General features: G+C 44.2%; 8 protein-coding genes across 8 annotated transcripts; 5 read left to right on the top strand and 3 right to left on the bottom strand.

The window, feature by feature from the left end:
- Window positions 1-119: 119 nt before the first annotated feature.
- On the top strand, window positions 120-1,628 carry GLAREA_06170 (SET; the record flags this gene model as incomplete). The annotated part of the gene is made up of 4 exons (XM_008081584.1): window positions 120-389; window positions 440-590; window positions 740-990; window positions 1,041-1,628. The coding sequence occupies 4 exons, from the start codon at window positions 120-122 to the stop codon at window positions 1,626-1,628; spliced, it is 1,260 nt and encodes a 419-aa protein (XP_008079775.1).
- A 1,996-nt stretch (window positions 1,629-3,624) lies between these two features.
- GLAREA_06171 (uncharacterized protein) lies at window positions 3,625-4,341 on the top strand (the record flags this gene model as incomplete). Its single annotated transcript, XM_008081585.1, has 1 exon — window positions 3,625-4,341. One exon carries the CDS (start codon window positions 3,625-3,627, stop codon window positions 4,339-4,341), a length of 717 nt encoding a protein of 238 aa, XP_008079776.1.
- An 879-nt stretch (window positions 4,342-5,220) lies between these two features.
- GLAREA_06172 (uncharacterized protein) lies at window positions 5,221-6,954 on the bottom strand (the record flags this gene model as incomplete). Its single annotated transcript, XM_008081586.1, has 5 exons — window positions 5,221-5,633; window positions 5,684-6,246; window positions 6,300-6,344; window positions 6,399-6,491; window positions 6,548-6,954. The coding sequence occupies 5 exons, from the start codon at window positions 6,952-6,954 to the stop codon at window positions 5,221-5,223; spliced, it is 1,521 nt and encodes a 506-aa protein (XP_008079777.1).
- Window positions 6,955-7,435: 481 nt separating this feature from the next.
- GLAREA_06173 (uncharacterized protein) lies at window positions 7,436-8,461 on the top strand (the record flags this gene model as incomplete). The annotated part of the gene is made up of 4 exons (XM_008081587.1): window positions 7,436-7,760; window positions 7,808-8,058; window positions 8,110-8,354; window positions 8,401-8,461. The coding sequence occupies 4 exons, from the start codon at window positions 7,436-7,438 to the stop codon at window positions 8,459-8,461; spliced, it is 882 nt and encodes a 293-aa protein (XP_008079778.1).
- A 969-nt stretch (window positions 8,462-9,430) lies between these two features.
- On the top strand, window positions 9,431-10,096 carry GLAREA_06174 (uncharacterized protein; the record flags this gene model as incomplete). Its single annotated transcript, XM_008081588.1, has 1 exon — window positions 9,431-10,096. The coding sequence occupies one exon, from the start codon at window positions 9,431-9,433 to the stop codon at window positions 10,094-10,096; it is 666 nt and encodes a 221-aa protein (XP_008079779.1).
- Window positions 10,097-10,542: 446 nt separating this feature from the next.
- GLAREA_06175 (uncharacterized protein) lies at window positions 10,543-10,848 on the bottom strand (the record flags this gene model as incomplete). The annotated part of the gene is made up of 1 exon (XM_008081589.1): window positions 10,543-10,848. The coding sequence occupies one exon, from the start codon at window positions 10,846-10,848 to the stop codon at window positions 10,543-10,545; it is 306 nt and encodes a 101-aa protein (XP_008079780.1).
- A 680-nt stretch (window positions 10,849-11,528) lies between these two features.
- Window positions 11,529-12,571, bottom strand: GLAREA_06176 (PLP-binding barrel; the record flags this gene model as incomplete). The annotated part of the gene is made up of 3 exons (XM_008081590.1): window positions 11,529-12,049; window positions 12,179-12,353; window positions 12,470-12,571. 3 exons carry the CDS (start codon window positions 12,569-12,571, stop codon window positions 11,529-11,531), a joined length of 798 nt encoding a protein of 265 aa, XP_008079781.1.
- A 2,510-nt stretch (window positions 12,572-15,081) lies between these two features.
- Window positions 15,082-17,836, top strand: GLAREA_06177 (Sm-like ribonucleoprotein; the record flags this gene model as incomplete). Its single annotated transcript, XM_008081591.1, has 2 exons — window positions 15,082-16,468; window positions 16,515-17,836. The coding sequence occupies 2 exons, from the start codon at window positions 15,082-15,084 to the stop codon at window positions 17,834-17,836; spliced, it is 2,709 nt and encodes a 902-aa protein (XP_008079782.1).
- Between the last annotated feature and the right edge of the window lie 2,828 nt (window positions 17,837-20,664).

The raw sequence follows: 20,664 nt of genomic DNA on the forward strand, positions 1-20,664 counted from the left end.
CCTTTGTTTCGATCTGTTTATACTGCAAGGCATAATTTCAGGTTGCCTTGTTTACACCCGCGCCTTTCTCGAAGTTTACGAACACACGGGATTTATCCATTCAAAGTTAAATACGCAATATGCCTTTGAATTCCTTTCAAGAAGAGTTTCTCCACGCTCTCAGAGACGGTTATGAACAAGAAATGGCGGAAGCCAGCGACACCGCTCGATGTAAATTCTTGGTACACAATCTATTGAAGCCCCAGCATGTTCCTGCTCGTGTAGAAGCCAAAGTTCCTCTCCTGGTCAAGGCTTCTTCAGCCAAGCCCCACGGCTATGGAATCTTTATAAAAGAACCTGTTAAGGCGGGAGAGCTAGTTTTCAAGGTCAAGAAGCCAATGCTGAACATAGTGAGTTCAACCGTACAGCAGACTATTGAATCAAATTAATTATGATTTAGGTTGGAGACGGCGAATCAGATCTTTCAAATACTTGTGATTACTGCTTCACAGCCAAATTTCAAGACATTTCGTCAAAGCACTCACCTTCTTCGATTCATCAGGAGGACTTTATTGCAGATATGAGACCAAAGTTCATGCGATGCGGAGGATGTAAAGTATAAAGTTACTGCAGCAAAGTATGCTTTCCCCTCCTCTCACCCCTCGAATTGTGCACAAGCTAAGGGCTTCTCAGATCTGTCAAAAAGCAGCATGGAAAAGCCATCATAAGTTTGAGTGCACTCACCTTGCTCATATCTTAGGCCTCGCGGAAGGAGAGAAGACACTTTTGCACCAGCTGTGCATGCGACTTGTGATTCGTCTTCTGTTGTTACGTGAGAACAACATGATTTCTGATGAAGATTGGCAGGAAGTCAAGCGACTCCCGACTGAGAGGAAGGCTAAGCTGGCAGATCGTAATCTCTGTCAAATTTCGCAAGCCTGCGCCGTGTTATTGTGTAGTATGAAGATTTCGAAAATGGAATACGAAGAGGTTCGGGATATATTTTACATGGTAAGTCATGAATCTGGTCCTGAGTAACATCTTTCTAAATCGCCCTTCAGACGTTCCAAAACCAAAGAAATTTAACCGTGCCTTTGATTAAGGGACATTCGTACTTACCTCTGGGTGATGCCGTCCATATAGCTGGAGTCACGTTTGAGCCTTTCACGTCGACAATTGCTCATTCGTGCAACCCTAATTGTTGGATTATCTTTGAAGGGCATGAGTTGTGTCTGCGTGCTCTCAGAGATATCACAGCTTTTGAGGAGCTGACGGTGACTTATGTTCCGGAATTCTGGGATCAACTTGGGCAACAATCTATACTTCGAAACCGCTTCAACATTGAGTGCCAGTGTGAGCTTTGTGCTATGCCGTCTTTGAACGTATCGAATTCACTCAAGAACCGCATTCTTGAGATTCTAAATATGAACTCCTACTCAGCATCAAACCCTGGACTAAAGACACACTTCACGAAATTCATAAAAGATATGGAGTCGGAAGGCCTCGGGTGGGACGTTCCAGCGACACTTTTCCTCCATCAAAGCGCTACACTTCAATACCTTTTCTCCGGGAACACTTCAGAATGCCTCAAACGGTCGATGAAAGCTCGGGGTAAAATATCGCATAGAACTGGTTTGACGCGTCACTGAGCCAGCATTTCAGCGGTGGGTTTGCGGTTCGTTGCCCACAAAGATGTCTTTTAGCCAGAGATAAAGAGTGAAAAGCATTACAATCCTCGCATAGCGGATGCTCAGGGAGGTCTCGTTCTAAGAGGCGCAGGAACTTATATATTACTCGACTGTTAGCCCTTTTGAAAGGCTGCAGATGTTGCTTTTCAAGGCATGAGTGAAGTGTAAAACAGGAAAGTGTTAAACTCGCAGCCGACTCTGGTGGAAGGTGGCCTGTGATTTTGAATATGAGCTCTAGTGGAAGCTTTCCGAAAGGTGAGGACTTCAGCGCAATGGGTCTCGGCTTAGTCTTACACCATTTGAGCGACTGGAAAAGACGTATGATTATATCCATTAGGAGAAGGAACTGCTGTCAAAACATTAGACGTATGGTAGGTCAAGATCCGGGCAAAACTTACCTTGGGAAGATGCAAATGTTAACAATTCAGGGGTAGTGTAGCTTAGCGAGCCTCCTATGCAGGTACAAGGAAAGGGGGGTTTTTCGACGAAAAGAGTTGTTGGCTAGAAATTTATCATCCGTAATTGTGGAACGTAAGTCTTGAGTCCGAGTTGACCGAGATACTATGCCACTACGTCAATGACCTAAAAGGTGCCCGATCTCTACCTAGGTATGGTGCAGCACAACTAAATCCAGGTGGGTCACGTGATTCAGACCGATCAGAACGTCATGCCGACATTTAGTGGTTGACATACTGAAATTTTCAGTGTTAGGCCAGAAATGACGCGGATTGCTTAAGTCAGTGGAGTTTTACTCCACACAGTATAATTCGCTTTCAAAAGACGGCATTAGTAATTTACACGACTAATAAGACCGGATCTGACGGTGGAATGGCAAAATGATGCAGCCAGTAAGCTATATTTTCCTGAATTTGTTGAGACAATATACTGTAAATGTCTCTCTAGTTTTAGAAAAGTGGTCTATCAAGCTCTAGACTTACAACACACTAGTGGCAGAAAATGTCCCTCTGGCAAAAGTTGAAGTAGATTTTGTTGATGAGGTTATAAACACCGTTAGTCTGGCGTTTATGAGAATATTGGTAAGATTGTAAATAGTGCTCTACCATTGTGGGTTTCTAATTGCCTGTCATTAATAATATTACATGCGCAATGACAGTGGGTAGTACTTGGTTCGAATAAATACCTCCGATCGGTCGGGGTCCTCAAGAGGAATTGCACCGAGAGATTTCAGAAAACTTGGAGTCGACAGTGCTGTGGAAAGAGCTCGTAATTTAGACTAGACGTAAAGAAATTTAAAGCGCAAATAATTGTTGTACTTCATCCACATCGTCTACCTAGTTAATAGTCCTCATCATCATTTTTGGAAGTAGAAAGCTGATCACCATACTGTCTCCCCACATGAAAACAACTTGACAAGTTTAAGAATTTAACCTTAGTGACACAACGTTCTCCTTTTTCACGTGCGCTCCGGATTGCGTTCAGACCAGTTCCTTCTCAGTAAGCTCAGGTAGACCAGCCCATTTCAAAAGGTAGTTCATGTTCAAGACTAACTTGACTCTGCCGGCTTCACTTTCCACCAGAGGCGTATCAAGATAGTGTCGCCATTCAGTCTGCCCAATGTTAATGCCTTCGCTCGTTACTCGGCAATTACCACCTTGATCGGGTTGAAAGTACAGAAAAGCCATTCTGCCCAGTCTCTCTTTCTTTTTTTCAAATTCTGCGATTGCTGAATCTGCACCATAACATTGGATCGTATCTCTGACCAACATACGTCTCCGATGGAAATAAATGGCCTTGCACCGGAGTTTTATATCTGCGGGTAGTTTGTTCAAGTTCTGGTCGTCACCGATCCCAAGATTAGCATAGGAGATTAGACAGCACAGTGTTGTTATCTTTGCGCTCAGGTGCTCAGGTGGGATTTGTGCTGGCTCAATGGAATAGCGAATCTTGAGACACCATCTTCCGAATGGTGTTGAAAGCTCATAAACTGGAGCAAAGGATGTCTGAGTTGATCCAAAGGCTTTCGTGCGGTCCAGTCACTGTCGCCGGAGTTGGCTTTGTGAAACAAACGTCAGCTATAGCCAAAATAAAAGGTGACTCACTTCTTATTCGTGATCAACAGATCTTTGTGGTCCCATCAGCACAGCAATTTCCAGTGCCATGGTCCGAGGAACTCCGCATTTGCCAACACATCCACTTTTGGACGATGACTGGTCTGTATATGGACGGGATAAAGATTCCGCATAAAGCCGATATCGAGAGACACGAGAATGAGGAAGGAATTATCTATTGCGAGTATTGCTACACAGAGTTTCAAATTGATTTCAAAAGTTACGGTGAATTTGGTAACGCAATGTTTGTTACGCGGTGGATGGATCTTGGAGAAGGACATAATCCTAACGAATACAAATGGAGAAGTCGACTGACGGTCTTCATGCAAAGAATACAGAGAAAGGTCGCTTTCGAACGTGGCTTTATTTGCACCTCGTTTGAAGAGATTCCACACTCGGAGTTCAAATTCGATTCCCTCTTGACAACAAAGGCTGAGAAAGATTTGAAGACGATGAACTTACCTCCAGCACGGCCTTATCACCTTAATAAAACTTTCGATAAGACTAAGCAATACAACAAGGTCGAAGATGGGCGCTTTGTTAACGTCCGAATAAGGCCGGATACGACGATAGTCTGGCGAGTCTCCTGCCATATCGAGTATTAAATTACAACTTCCTGCCCGAAATTTCAACTTGCCGGCAGATGGGGTCTGGAACAGGGTTGGCTTCGCCAAATCACCACTCGCGCCAGAAAGCAGTATGCCAGATCTTCAACGCATGGAGCTACTTTGCACATGCCACACATCCATTGTCGCTTTATTCAATGCGTTCGTAACAGTACCGGAAGCAGATTTGTCATCGCCCTATGACAAAATTCATCTTTGTTCATTGAATATCTTTTACCAGCTGCTCTAAGAATTTTCTTGCTCGTCATATTATAACATTAAGTAAGCGCTCGAACAATTAGAGTTCTCTTCTGTCATAACTGCAGATTTTAACGTGGTCAGCATGTATAAATATGGGAAAAGCTCTTGGAGCCTGGGGCAGAGGATCCGGTTGAACCCCGAAATGTCATTCTCGCATTATGTAAGGTTATCATAAGAGCTATTTCGGGTGTAAATTAGCTAATAAGAAGTCTGTAGAGACTGAATAAACCGGGGTTGAATAACCTATAAGCTTAGAGGGGTGATAAGGATAGGATGTTTATATTGATCAAAATACCTCATTGAACAAAACATGGCTTTATGGTTATGCTACCTAGCTAGCGAGCCTTTTAGTGTGTGATACTGTTCATCTGAAAACGTGGAGAGAAGTATTGCGTGAGATTCTATAGTCTTGCTCACCAGAACCCTACAATTCTCTGGGCAATAAATGCATTAACAAAAGCAACCTCTCTCCCCTTAAGAGTTTCAACCAACACGCAAATTCACCTTGTGTATCCCTGTTGTACATATCTTGTTGAAACATGCTGAGAGTTAAACTAAATGTCCCACCAAGTCCTATTCCAGAATTTTGGTGAAAAGGCAATCGACCGACCCAATGATTTACTCGATATTCGTGGGAGGTAAATCTGTGTTATCGATTCCCTTCTCAGAAATGAGACCATTTTCCTTTGAGCTTGACCCTTGTTCTTTTTGGGCACGTTCATTAGACCTATCTTGAACGCTGAATCCAGGAATGGGCATGGTCCTGGGTTCTATATATTGGGAGATCTCAGGACTCTGCCCGGCTTGCATGATATATAGGGGCCCACCAGAGCTTGGTGTTGCTGTCAGGGAGTTTTCATCTATTGTATATGCACGACCAGTCGTATAAGAGCCGCTGAAACTGGCTTCTCGAAGCCTTTTTTGTTGCCTGACAATGAGTGCACGCTTTCTTCTTTCAACTTTCTCTTGCTTGAGCGCTTCATCAACTCGATTTTGATTGTCAAGTTGTATCTGTCTCAGTGTCTCCTGTTCTGTACACTGGGAATTAGTTGCGTTAACTCGAGGATCTCCCAATGCTTACCTCTGTTTAGTTTCATCTTTCCGGGTACGATAATAGCTACTGTATTTTTGTAAGATTCATCTGCTTCCACTACTGCCCTGAAGAATGTGTTTCCAATCAGGATATTATAAGGCAGAGGGGAATACAGGAAGAACTCTGCCGTATGAACCTTCGCTGCTCGCTTCATCGTAAAAGGCAGCTTTATTTTCCTGTCAAAAGTAAACTGCCCACCACCGAATCCACGATATGGTCTTTGGAATTCTTGGGGAATAACCTCAACAAGACTCTCAAGTTTGCGCTCTTCGATAAAACGGCGGTCTATAATGTTGACTTCAGACCCGGTATCCAATTTACACATGGCAGAAAATCTGGCTTCGATTCTGTTAAATATTGGCAGGAGCTTTATCAGAAACAAAGTCGAATCTACATCATCGAGCTTCTTCCGTTGCAGTTCTGCCTGCAGTTGTTGGTCTTCGATCTCTTCCTTGATATGTTCCTCCAGAAGTGTTGGACGAAGGTGATGAGCCACTGTCGTACTTGGGCCATCACTTCCTGGCGCATCATTGTAATCTCTAGACCGGGATCTATAATGAGAAAATCAAAATCCAGTAGATCATTTCATTATCGATGGACTTACTCTTCAGGTTGGAGCTTCTGCGTAGGCTTCGTCATGAACGCGATGCTGAATGGTGTCAGAAAACGGTGCGACCGTAGTCGTTGGTAATGGGATACATACATTTCTTGTCTTTGTTGGAATTGTTCGTGTTGAAGCTCCAAAGTCATCGATAACATACGGCTTTGCTGTTCTGCAACTACCGTTACTAGAAACCTTTGACGCGGTTAGCGTTTTTGCAGAAGGAATCAAGCCTCAATTTGCGAGCGTACATTGTCGCAATTTCTCTAATAAATACAACAGCTTCTTTGAACGCCAGGCAAGAATTATACATTTTGCCCCCGGAGAGCATAAATCTGACAGCTTTTGAGGGGTGCTGTTTTTGATCAGGAATAGCATGGTTTTTCTCTAAGACGGCTTGTAAGACTTTCATCCGGTTCATGCAAAGAGACAACGCAGAGACGGCCGATTCGGGTATTGGGTGCTGAGTGCTCAAAAAAATTGAATTCGTCTCTCTTAGCAGCTCTGAAAGGATTGGCAATTCTTCTGTAACAAATAACTTCACCTTGAAAGCATGATTGAGGCCCTGTGCGATAGTAGTGTACGAGGAAGCACCTGTTATGTTCACGGCAAGGCCGACGATGTCAATTATGACACTGGCGAAAGTCAAAGCCTCCATTGCGTAGGGCTGTTCAACCCCCCTCAAGATTATTTCCCAGAGTTAGTTACAAAACTATTCTTTGGGGACTTCCTAAAATTCCAGAATGTTGTTGTGTAGGCTATACTTCTAGCATGATGGACAGAAGGTGGAAGGAAAGGAATCATGAGCCCGGCGCTTCCCCTAGCGCCCAAGCATAATGAGACATCGAGACCACATGGAATGAAACCTCTAGCATATGGTCCTATCCCATAACCAGTGGCTTTTTGATTTGTTTTTGTAGTCGCCGACCGCGATTCGGTCGTAAATCTGGTGTACTGATAGGTTCGCTTAGATAGTAATTAACTTCTGGCCCAGGTGTCGCGCCTAAGCTGAATCAGTACACAGTATGAGAAAGCTGCGGGGTATACAAATACACACAGCCTCGTTGAAGTAAACACTTGCGAAGGATCTTTGCATCGTTTGATACCAAGTAGCTAACTTTTCGCGATAGTCCACAAGAATGTCATCACCGCAAGGATCGATGCCGGGAGCAGATTATCCACAACTTGCACATCTGATGTATAGAGTTCCGGAGCTTGCCATATTTCGCTCCTTTCGTGAGCTTACCTTGCTTCGCCTTTTAAGTCTCCAAGCGGAACTTTTAGAACTTGTCGAAGAGTATGAAGCATCGTACGAGGCAGACCTTAGGGGAGATTCTGAACAACCCACAACACACGAACGTCAAGAACTCAGTCGAAGTTTTCGAAAGCTTCGCGAAAGTGGCCCTATCGAAAGTCTGCAGTATGAAGCGCTAGATAGCATCTTTAAAAAAGTCGACGAGTTTTGTAAGTAAAGCACTCAAAGTTCATGTATTGCGACTGCTAATTGACAGATGCTGCTTTTATACAGGCCTCTGAAATGTCCAAAGCGTCCAAACCGGAGAAAGGCGATTTGGACCATCTTCGACAGTGGTTGTCTCATCCAACAGTTGGTGGGAACTTTCTTCCCAAGTCGGAAGATGCCTGGGTCAAAAAGTACGATGCCGACCAAATAACGCTGATAGCAAAAGAAGGTGGTTTAATGAGAAGGTCTTCGAGTTGGATTATCTTAATCTACGACTGGGTTTTGGGTCGGCACTTTGTAGTATGTATTCATATGATAAGAGCTTCAAGTGTTGAGCTGATCTAGAAGAAGCCTGATGTTATTGATTCTGAAACAGGGTCACGATATTATCCCACCACGTTAGAAAAGAGGATTGCAAAAGTTACAACTTCAGTCATTGCTTCACTGATACCTGGTCTCGTCATACTCGGATTATACTTTATTGACACTACAATAAAGCGGATTGGTACTATGCTTGCCTGCACCGCAGTATTTGCTTTTGTTTTGTCATTCTGGACTCAGGCAAATGTGATTGATGTGTTTGCCGCCACCGCTGCGTAAGTGAGATAGCATTCTTTTGATTGAATTATGCTAATTAAACAGGTTTGCTGCAGTTGAAGTCGTATTTATTGGTAGTGCTATCACAAATAGTACTGGTGTATGATAGTTTGGTTGGATAGAGTTGGCAAAATTCGAGATTTGAAGGAAGTATTAGCTGTTCAAAGCTTCGATCATACCCGAGTATCTGCTCCACCTTATTTCACGTGCAATTAGTCGCAGTGAATTAGGATATCCTTCTTATCCTATGAAATATTCACAATGAAATATTAACTGCTTCTGCTAGTCGTGTTACCGTAGTTCGGATTCGAGTTTGATTTCGATTTTGGACGGGCTTCCGAATAAGAAGTTGATTAAGCGAAACGGCGCGAGCTTTCGTGGATACCGTGATGACGTTACTTGAGCTTTCTATTTTCGTCTGGCAATCTATTTGAAGTTCATTCACTTGTATTGAGAGATCATAACCGATGGTTTCAGGGGTTGTGATCTATTATTCAACTTGATCACGCCATTACACCCCTGTCGGGATACCAAAAATGACTTCTTCGAATTCAAACACAGCAAAAATTCTGTGGTTTCAAGACTATAGATTACAGTGCATCTTTAATGCACTTCATAGTAACTATCACTTGCTACTACTCAAACTTATATCATCAAATGTATATACGGTATTTTAAGAAATAAGTGCTTGATCACTTCTTCGTCTGTGACTGTGCAGGCATAGCCCGAACAGCGGAAATTTCAAATTTTAACGTCTTAATTACCTGCCATTGTAATAGAATTAGTCACATAAAGCCTTATTTATTGGAACCTGCTCAGGTCAATAATAGTCTCGAATATATTCACTGTTGTCTTCTACTAATTGCCACCCAGGCGCAATAGGTAGATCGATGAGGCTCTTGCAAATATCTCGCATTCACTTTGTTCCAACTAAATAAAACTGTAAATATCTTTTTCTTTTCAATAGATCCAAAGTTCCATTGAAAGCACCCATCCCTCAGTCAGACACAAGTTCCAAACAGCAAAAACTCCAAAACACTCAAGCTCTAAAATTTCCCACCTATCACCGATAAAAATGAATAAAACCACAGCACCCGCACCCGACTTCGCCCTCCTCGACCAACTCGCCAACGAAAATCCCAGCTACAAACTCACCAACGGCCCCAATAACTCCTGCAGTCTCATCCGCGACGACGGCTTCGGCAGCAAGTCCGACGACAAATTCAGTTTCATCCGCGATGCCAACGGTAAATTCAAACTTGTGAAGGATATCGGCCGTGATAAGATGGGAAACATTGTTTATGAGGTGGTTCCCACGCCCCAGAGGGAGAAGGGCCATTTTGCGGGGGGTGGGAATAGTTTGCAGGAACGTTTTGGGGGGATGAGAGGTGGTGGAAGGGGAGGGGGACAGAGTAGTCTGCAGGAACGCTTTGGAGGAATGAGAGTGTCGAGTGGTTTAGAAGGGACTGGGAGGGATAGGGGACAGAGTAGTCGAGGTGGTAGAGGGGGTCAGTTTGGACAGAGATCGATGAATAAAAATCGCGGTCCTGCTCCGATTAGGGAAGGACCAAGATCTCAACCTAAAGAAGTGGTTGGATTAGGTATCTTCCTCCCTGATGGCACTCTAGTTACGGGATTGCAGAGATCTGATGATACGCTTCTAGGGTTGCGCATGCCGTTCCAAGGACAACGAATAATGGTAGCAACCAGATTCAATCGCAGCATGGGAGTTCCGATGTGAGAGATTTCGGTCAAGAGCGTAGTCAAGTTGAAGAAAGTAGACCGCAAAGAGAGTTGTTTAACCCGTGGGACCCGAGGTGATTGTTTTGGTGAAGAAGAATGGGGTTGGATCAAAGAGACGAGGGTTTTGAATTAGATGATCATTTATTTTGGAGAGCGTGAAAGGGGCAATTAGGAAGAAATAGATGTGAGAGCCAGTAAAGCGCTTACGTTGGATATAATTCAGCTCTGTAGCTAAGAAGATCCCACCAACATTAGAATTACAATCCACTCCAAAGATGAAGCAACACATTCTCCAGAATTTAGAAAACGTTGGTATCTCAACGCCCAAACGCCGGTCTTCACCCATGATTGACCCCAAACTCTTCACCTCTAGACAACCACCCTAACTCATACCCATTACACATCCAAACCCTTATTGAGCCTCCCCCTCCCCCTCCTCACCCCCTACACAGCCACAGACGTAACGGCCGGCGAATTTGCATTCAAACCAGCCTCTTGCGCAACAGGGGCCGGAGTTGCGTCCTCATTCAAGCCTTCCTCACGCACAACAGTTGCGACCGGCGCAACCGGCGCAGCTTCCGCTTCTTGGACTCCCTCCTGGGCAACAGGAGCCTTGGTAGCCACCTTTCCCTTCTTAGCAGCCCTCTTGGCCTTGAATTTCTTGATATAGCCCGGTGCGTTCTTCTTGACCCAAGCGATGACTTTTGGGCCTAAAGTCTTTTTGGCTTGGCGGATCAAGGAGTTTGTCATTTTGGCGGTTGGGTGTGTTGTAAGTTTGTGGTGGTAAGTTGATTATGTAGTCGGCTTGGGAGTTGATGTGAAATTGAGAGTGATTGAAACGATCGTGGTGCGGGTGATAAAGTGAGAAATTATGACTGGGGAAGAAGATCAGGTAGATGTACGTTCTGAACAAAGGGATGAGGATGTTAAGCGAGTCTGGATGCAGTTTTCTTTGTTTGATGAATTCGTATGAGTGATAAGATAATAAGATAATTCGTTGCGCTTTGCGGCCTCAATTGTTGCGATATTGAGTAGTTTGATGAATGTCTCATTTGAAAGCATAACGAAGTGCGACTAGTGGGAATGTACTGCTTGCATTAGAAGATGTCTTAAAATAGCCTTTTCAAGCGAGAGTTGTATAAAAAGCCTCGTCGAGGAATGTGGAAATAGTTGGGTGTCACGTGATGAACCCCGACACGACGAAAGCTATCGTGCTCCTATCGCCGAAGAGCTACCCGGGAAAAGAAAAGTTGTTGGTCTAATTCTCATATACAGAGTCTTTTAATGGGTCTGTGCCTTTAGTTCCGAAAAGATTATGGACGCACGAGGCGGAAGTGCTGCGACAGACGGATAAACGAAAGACAAAGAGTATAAGAAAAAGCACAAGTTTGAGCTCTAAACATACGACTTGTATTATCGTGGTTGAACACTCACGACTTTTCCTCCTCAACCTCTCCTTTAACCTTAAAATCCTCCTTCTTAGGCCTTACTCCAAAAATCGTACTCCCAACCCTAACCTCATCACTCCCCATCTCAATCGCGCCCTCGAAATCCTCACTCATACCCATACTCAACTCGAGCTTGCCCTTTAGACCTTTCAGTTCTTTCTCCAATCTATCTCGTTCGTCTTTCAGAACCTTAAAATCCTCATTCTCTTCCCCTTCTTTCATTTCCTTACTTCGCGCAATCGCGCCGATTGTCATGAGGCCTAAGAGGTTTAGGGAAGGACAATTATCGAGAATATATTGACAGAGTTCGGTCGCTGGAGTGCCAGGAGACACGCCGGATTTGGATTCTTCGCCGGAGGTATTGAGTTGGATGTGGACGTTTAAAGGTGGGAGATCGGGGTGGCTCTCGCGGCCCAGGTTTAGTTGGGTGGCTTTTTTGGAGGAGTCGATTGAGGAGACGCAGAACAGGTTGGGGATTTGGGAAGCTAATGGTTTGCATTTATCTAGTGGGATGTTAGAAGGGAAACTTCATGTTACTTTGAAGGAAATTGGAGAAAGAGAATAAAAACACAGACTGCAGGTCGAACCGAAAAAAAGGCATGAAGAAATTGAAGACATCAACACAAACTTACTGCTCTGTAAACCCCCAATAAAATGCCACTTAATCTCCTTCGGCAACATCTTCGCCTTCTCCGTCAGTTCCTGCGCATAATTCTCTCCAAAATGCACCTGCTTAACATCTTGATCCTGATACAACGCCAAAATATCCGTCGCGGGTTTTAATTTCGAAACCGCTACTAATCTCACCTAAAAATATCAGCACAAAGATTTTTCTATGTTTCCGTTCCACCAAATCATTCTCATTCCCCATCATTCTATCCTCCATCTACTAAATCAAGAAGGATCATGGTCATGTGACTTACATTTCTCCCACCAGCACTCTTCGCAATTCGCTGCGAGACGCTTTGTAAAGCTCCGACTAAATCCTTGGCTCTGGTAGGATCGACTTTCATTTCGTCGCTCATTATGGGAATACAGAGTGATGGGATTGTGGGATGAGCCGTGGATTGAGGCTGAATTTGGTACGGTAGTGGGATTGCTGATGGATTGGTGACGAGATGATTTGGTGATGGGTCGGGACGTCGGGACCGGCTCGGAGTCAGTGTAGCCTGGTCATGTGACTGGTACGGGCCGGTTTTGTGTACTTTCCAGACTTGATGCATCAATCAATCACAACATCGACTTTTTTTTAGGCTTTCCTTCACAGTCAAGTCTTCAAGCTTTATCAAATCCATTTTATTATCGTTCCCATTTTGCGTACGCATAAAATCATGGTATCTTGAGATCCTGTCTTTCTTGCATTTCTTTCCCACATTCCTTACGTGTTATTTTCTGCTGTTGGATCTCGTGTGCGTTCTGTTCTGTACCTCAGATACCTGCATCTCCATCCTTCCACAGCTTCCCACGCCACAGTAGGCGCGGGGCTTGTATGACTTCTCCTTACTCTGCAAAGTTGTTTGTGGTTTGTTTGATGGTTGGCTTATTTGTTTGATTTGTCGGATACCTCAAGATATTTCTTTCGTGTTTTGCATTTTGTTTTGCGTGCCTGCCATTTTGGTTACTGAAATGGTGGTTCTTCTACTCAACCATGCGAAATTTGTACATCAGAGTTGATATTAGAGATCTGACGTGATCTGCAGTTGATGTAGGTCGACTGCAAGAATCATATCATTCTGACGTTTTGGTGGTTTATGGTACCTAACTTACACAAGATGACTTAACGTTAATCTCAAATATCTTTTTGCTCGCGAGCTTGTTAGTCATATTTCTCGTGTCAGACACAACTTATGTCTCTCAAGTATGAGGGACAGTAGAAGTCTTTATCGCTGCGGATATGAGCTCATAAGATCTGGTGGCTGTACGAGACTTTACATCTATTGATAGAAGTTGGTAGGAGCTGGCAAAAGCTTGATCTTGCGGGGCACTTACCATCCTGGTGATGTTTGGTAACTTTTAGGCATCGAATTGCAAATCAAGCATGGAAATCACACCGATAGGTGGGTTGTCGACATAACAGTTGCAACAAAAGGTTACCTCGAGGGACACAGCTCAACGATTTAAGTTCCTCTTGTGCTTCTGCACACAGTGAGCCACCGTGCTACAATGTTTGAGATCTCGACATGACGTCCGGTGCTGTACCGGACGAGGGAAAAAGAAACCATTTCCGGAATACAAAAGGCCTTGAACTACTGTATGACTAGAACGCGAACGGGTTATCGGCACCTTCAACTGGACGGAACCGAGGGATCTTACCGGCAATGGCGCAGTACTCCGTATGCCAACAACCGATTGTGTTGGCTCAATTCATGTAAAAACGACATAATAAATTCCTAGCCTACTCGTCTTACTACTCATATCAACGAATTAAAGAAAATCACAAAGTCAATTCCAATCTTCGCAATCTCCATCGCAATCTCTATGCAATGTGAAAAACCACCACTCCGTCATCTCCAACCCGTTCTGGATGTCTCAGCCCCTTGCAAATCGTGAAACTTGATCTTCTAGGAGTTCCCAATCGGAGATCTTCACGGGTCATTGCCGCGTACTCTTGGCATGTGAGCCGCGGATTGTTGGCATTTTACAGGCTGAAGTGGTGGATTGCAGTGACCCGTGGCGTCTGTTTCGTATTCTTTTTGGCGATTTCGGTCCCTGACAGGAACGCTAAATCCAGGGGTCTGATCGGAACCGCCCAGCCGCCCCTGCGCAGATTGTGACTGCAGGAGCAGGCGAACATTTCGCCGCAGGGGCAGGATTGTGGGAATTGAATACTCCGTCGACTCCAGCTTTACTCACAATTTTCTTTTCTCCTTTGACAACACCAACATTGTTGTATTTCGAGGATATCGCTAGTTTTCTTTCTGCGTTTTTCTTTTTACTTTTGCGTAGCCAACATTCTGGCATTGGCTTCATTCTCTTAGTCTGCCGGGCCTCGTGTTCTGCGCTTCTAGCTTTTCTTAGCTTGTGGAGAAGAAAGCATCATCTTTCCACCAAACGTAAGCGTGTTGGGAGAAAGAACGCTCGATGCGGACCAACAGTTCTTGACGACCAACGATTATAGATATAAACAATAACGATTTCAACTATCTCCTATTATATACAAGGCTTCAATTTCACCAAATACTCGATTTTACTCAACCATTCTTCTTACAACATTCCAAATTTTCACTTCACAGCTGGTGCTTTGGAGACGCTTCGTTCCATACCCACGACCATCAATACAGCCTCCACGGCAGTGGCCCTCGGAGAGCCAGCGGAGCGGCATTCGTATAACTGCTGTATCATCGTCATTCCTACCGAGTCATACCTCTCACCTTCGGTCGATCGCTAGAATACATCCACTCGGGTCCTACTTTCCACATTTGTACTGCCATTCCGACCTTCAATGTCATTACGTTCTCCACGATCACCCATTTCCTCACCCAACGATTTTTCACGGCGAGGTTTCCAACCTATTGCGAATAATAACAACGACACCATGGATATCCCCCTAGGCAGTATGCCACGACGATCGCAGTCTTCACAAGGAGGAGCGAGGAGGCAGGGAGAAGGAACCGATCTGCCACAGGAATTATCGCAGACGACGACATTAAATTCTGAAAAGAAAGGCTTCTTCAAACACAAAAATCCCATCGCGGGCAGACGGAAAGATCCCAAGGCGATTCAACCTCTGCGGAGAGGCACAGATGGCGAGGAGGTCTCAGTCAATAAAATCGGGCGATTCTACAACAAAATTGTCAATTTTTCCATCATTACTCGATACTTCGTCTACATTTTGCCTGTCAGTATCGTGCTGGCAATTCCAACTATTATCTTTGGCCTGCCAGAGAATCGAGATAAGCTTCTTGGGACTACAAAAATGAGGGCATACCTATTTTTCCTCTGGTTGAATATTGTTTGGCTTTCGCTTTGGGTCTCGAAATTATTCTCGAAGATCGTCCCTAGTATCTTTATCGCTTTATGCGGAGTCGTCAGTTCGGGAACCAGAAAATACGCACTCGTTTTGAAAGCTCTAGAAATTGAGCTCAGTCTCGTGGGATGGGCTGTCACGTCTCTGGTCACTTTCACTGCTTTAACCACTGACTCTATCAATGGTCGTGCCGGTGGAACAAAAGCACATTGGCAAGATGTTGTTCGAAATCTCTTAGTCCCGGCACTTGTCGCGACTGTCCTTCTACTGGTAGAAAAGGCAGTCATTCAATTCATTAGTATAAATTACCATCGACGTTCTTTCGACCAAAGGATTAAGGAATCCAAACATAGCATTCATCTTCTTGGCCTGTTGTACGACGCTTCACGGACACTTTTTCCTACTTACTGCCCGGAATTTAGAGAGGAGGATTATATCATCAACGATTCTATCGAGGCCGTCCTATCCAAGAATGGCCATCGTCGCTCCGGATCTGCCACACCCCTGAAGGTTCTTGGCGATATTGGACGCATTGGTGACAAGGTTACTTCGGTTTTTGGAAATATCGCATCGGAAATCACTGGAAAGCAAATCCTTAACCCAACCGCGGCACATTCGGTTGTCGTTGAAGCTTTGGAAAAGACAAGATCTTCTGAAGCATTGGCTCGGCGACTCTGGATGTCCTTCGTTGTTGAAGGTCGCGATTCGCTCTTCGAGGATGATCTCGAGGAAGTTCTCGGTCCTTCTCGACGCGACGAAGCACAAGAAGCATTTCACTCTTTGGATGGCGACGGAAACGGGGATATTAGTTTGGAAGAGATGATACTCAAAGTCGTTGAAATTGGACGTGACCGAAAATCTATCGCTGCAAGTATGCATGATGTTGGTCAGGCGATTGGAGTATTGGATAGTATCCTTGTTGTCGTCTTGACGGTTATCATCATTTTTATCTTTGGTAAGTCGCTCATATTTCGGCGTTGACCACCGCTAACACTTTTCAGTTGCATTCCAAAACGCAAACTTCGTTACTACTCTTGCTACGGCTGGTACTACTCTACTTTCTTTATCGTTCGTTTTCGCCGCTACCACTCAAGAATTCCTTGGTAGTTGTATCTTCCTTTTCGTCAAGCATCCATTTGATGTTGGAGATCGAGTAGATATTGTCGGTCCAAATGTCGAACATCTCGTGGTTGAGCAGATTTCACTCTTGTACACACTCTTTAAACGCATCGACAACATGAAGATGGTTCAGGTCCCAAACATTGTACTCAACAATCTGTGGGTCGAAAATGTTACTCGTTCGAAGGCAATGAAGGAACAACTTGAAGTGGCAGTATCGTTCGATACGTCGCTAGAGGATATCGAACTTCTGCGAACAGAAATGGAAAGCTTCGTTCGCCATCCAGACAACTCTCGCGATTTTCAACCTGATTTCACCCTCGAAGCTGCTGGAGTAGGCAATATGGACAAGCTTGTATTGAAAATCGAAATCCGACACAAATCAAATTGGCATAATGAGACTGTCCGTGCTGCTCGGCGTTCCAAGTTCATGTGCGCACTTGTTCTCGCTCTTCGAAAAGTACCGATTTATGCACCAGGTGGTGGTGGAGAGGCTCTAGGAGGACCTACAAATCCTGGATATAGTGTTGCAATCACAGATACATGGGCAACCGAAGCTCGAGATAAAGCCAAGGCAGCAAAAGAAGCAAAGAGACTGGTGCCTACCGCACCAAAGGGTGAGGAAGTCGACCACGATAAAGAAGCAGCAGAGAATATGAACGCCCGTAACCCATTAGACGATGCAGCACACGGCACAAATAGTAGTTGGACCAGCTCGCGAGATGATCAAACCCTCGGCGACGACATCGAAGACCGCAAACGAGACTCCGAAATCAGTCAACTCAAAGATGGACTCATGAAGCGCAAATCCACACGCGGCCGCAGACGAGCAGGCGACCACATTCCTGTAGTCGACACTCAAAGTCAGCCCAACATCTCCGTCACCTCTCCTCAAGCATACACCTCTAGCTTCGGAGCCAATGACCTCCTAGACGAAGAAGCGGAACTGGGTATCCATTCAACTCGATCCACAGGGCCGCTGGATACATACGCCCAACCACCAGCGCAATATAGTATGTATCCACCACAGTCTCAGAGCACGCAGTATGCGCAGTACACACAGAATCCGCAGACAAATTTGCATCCTATGGCCAGCGCGCCGGCGGTCGTGCAGCAAGCTGGTAGTTCTGCCTCAGTGCCGCCGCCGCCGAGGGCTGGTGGTTATGGGCCTGGAAATGGAGGTCCAGGTCGCGCGAGTTCCTAAAGTGAAGTATGATGTTTGAGAATTTTATTGATTTTCATGAATTTTTGCCCGTAATATGGGATTGAGCATCTGTTAGCGTGGTTTGGGATTGGGAATATGGGGGGTTGAATGTAAATTTGGGGTGGGGAAGGTGTCAAAATGCTTTATAAATTTGCAGGGCAGCTTTGAAAAGTAGTGGAACTTTAGATGTGGATGGAGACGTGGATATGGAGGGGTTTTCGTCTGTATATATTGTGTAATAAAGATTTACATGTTCTTCAAACATATCCTTGAACTCTCAAGATGGGATTCTGGTTGTGTGAGTTCATGTCGGGACTTAACATCGCCGAGGGAACTTGCTTTTTTAAATACTTCGGGTGTGGGGATTCCCCTCTTGGTATCTTGAAAAGAAACACAACTTGCCAATCATTGTTTGTGTGCAGTATGTGGTCTGCAGTTATGTTTTTGCGTGGTCTACGGTACAGCGAGAATGGATGTGTTAGATTGATGGGCGAATGTGGGAAAGTGATGAAGGTTGTGTGTCGTATCTGGGATTGGAGAGGGTGTTGTCACCGAAAATTTAGTTGCTGCCGATTTGAATCAGATGGTGGGTTCTATTGTTCCTTACCTGGATGATCTGTTGATCATGTTCGGGTATTGAGCTCGCCTTTAGGGTTCTTCGTGCCCTTACATGAAGCAATTGTCAATTCGTGTAATTGTGAGACGATGTTCGAAAGAATATTGTTGCTTGGATAGAATAATGAACTCTATTCGATTTGGAGATGAACCGACCATGTACTTGAGATCATTTGATTTGGGAGGAGTGTGGTAAGCATACCATGTTTTCAGTCAAATGAGTCGCGACTGCCAACTTTACCCAACACATTTTCCCGCTCCTTCTCCTGTATACCTAGAACTAAATAACAATCAGGTACATGAGGAAAATTTATAATTATTTACTCACATGAGTCCAGATTCTACCGAATAGCTCTCCTGTTGTAGAAAGCTGTCCAGCCAAAATCTCTCTGTCTCTCTCTGTCTCGCTCTGTATGTGTGTGTCTTGTGTGTGCAACATGGGGGTTTTGAGAAATGTGCATAAATGGAGTGAGTAGATAAGATGGGTTAAGCCTGCCCGGTTACGAAAATTGAATTTTTCAGGGGAGTGGAAATATGGATTTGCGGGATTCTGAGATGAGAATTGGTGTGAAGAAGTGGGAATAACTTTGGTGGTCGTTCGGTCGTCAAAGACTCTGTCTGTATCAGTAGAAAAGAGCTTTCGAAGGTCTTCTTTGGTTTTTGAAGTGGAGTAGAAACGTCTCTGGTGGAAACACGATTAAAATATCTCACCAACCTCGTTCCCAGGAACGTTGTACTCTAAAACAAATGAAAGCACTTGAAAACACCCCAGGCTTTTACGACAATGAACCACTGAAACTTTTCCTTTGATGTGACCTTGCCAGACTCAGTAGAGGGGTCTGAAGTGATAATGGATGACTGCGAATTGTGTGAAAGATAAGTGTGTTATTGTACGTTAAAAATTTAAGTAGTGAAAGTATTGTACCTGGTTTTGTCACCGAAACGAAGCTTGCTGCCGATTTTGAAATCGTGTCGTGGATGTCACTTGACTTCTGTTGATAGGGGAAACCAGAAGGGTTTGAAGGCCGATGGGTTGGGTTTCGTGATGTGAGGATCTATATCAGTAGCCTAGTAGGCTTTACTCAAACCTGCGGTCTGAGCTTCTTGGAGAATTTTATACTCCCGTCAATGATGAAATCGACGTTTGGTTTGGAAATATATCTTTGACTAGAAATCTTTGTAACCTTTAATATTTAAATGACAATGAAATCGAGCGTCGTGCTAGTAAGGCAACTTTTAGGATTTTTGAGATCCGTTCAGAGGCACTTTCGAAGGTCTTGGCACATTTTATCGTCGAGTAACATGATTAACAATATACCTTCAATATCTAGGTCTAGGAAAAGATTGGAACTAGATTTCTGTAGAACGAGTCTAGGGTCCGTCAAGATACGGTTCAGGTACATCCTCCGAAGCCGATCAGGATTACACTGCGTAAGAAGGGAAGCCAGATCTGGCTTCTCCTATATAATGAGATTGCGAGCGATATGGCAAAGATGCCACAGCTGTAGCGGTCAGTCTATTACTAGTACACGCCACGTTAGACTTACACAATATGCTCGAAGTACTGATTTGCCTCGTGTAAATCACATTTTCGAATTCGCGGCGACAAATGTGTACTAGACATTTTGTTTGCGTTCAAAAAACTGGAAAATGAAGTGTGATGGTTTGTAGAACTCGAACTACTTATAGTAATTAAGTTGATTTCTCTACATGATACAGTGATCGTGAAAGAATTATGGCTTCTTGTTCTACCTGCTCGGGGAAATTCCGTCATTAAGGAGTCAAAAACCAAAAGGTTGACGCAAAGTTGCAAAAGAGGGTATAAAGCTCTTGATCTTTAGTCTTGATTTGGGAATAACGAGAGAACATAGAGGAGAGTATCAAATAGTTGATCACATCAGTAGATACTGAAGTACTAGAATTCACTAAATATTATTGAGCCGACTATCCAATCAGAGAGTCCCGCTCTCCCCCAATTTTGCCGATTTTCCCCCTTAAACCAGCACTAAACTCAATGGTTTATATCTCTAAACAACGATTTTTACACTAACCAATCAATGGTTTATAAATCAAAAAGATCATTTTTCCATTAACCAATCGGTTATATATTTCAAAGGACATATTTGTCTCAACCAACCACGGTTGGGAAAAAAAATCACAACCTTAGATCCCCACAAAACCTCAAGAACCACTATCACTTAAAAAAAAAAAAT

The sequence above is a fragment of the Glarea lozoyensis genome, assembly GCF_000409485.1.
Source record: "Glarea lozoyensis ATCC 20868 chromosome Unknown GLAREA15, whole genome shotgun sequence".
NCBI classification, from domain to species: Eukaryota; Fungi; Ascomycota; class Leotiomycetes; order Helotiales; family Helotiaceae; genus Glarea; species Glarea lozoyensis.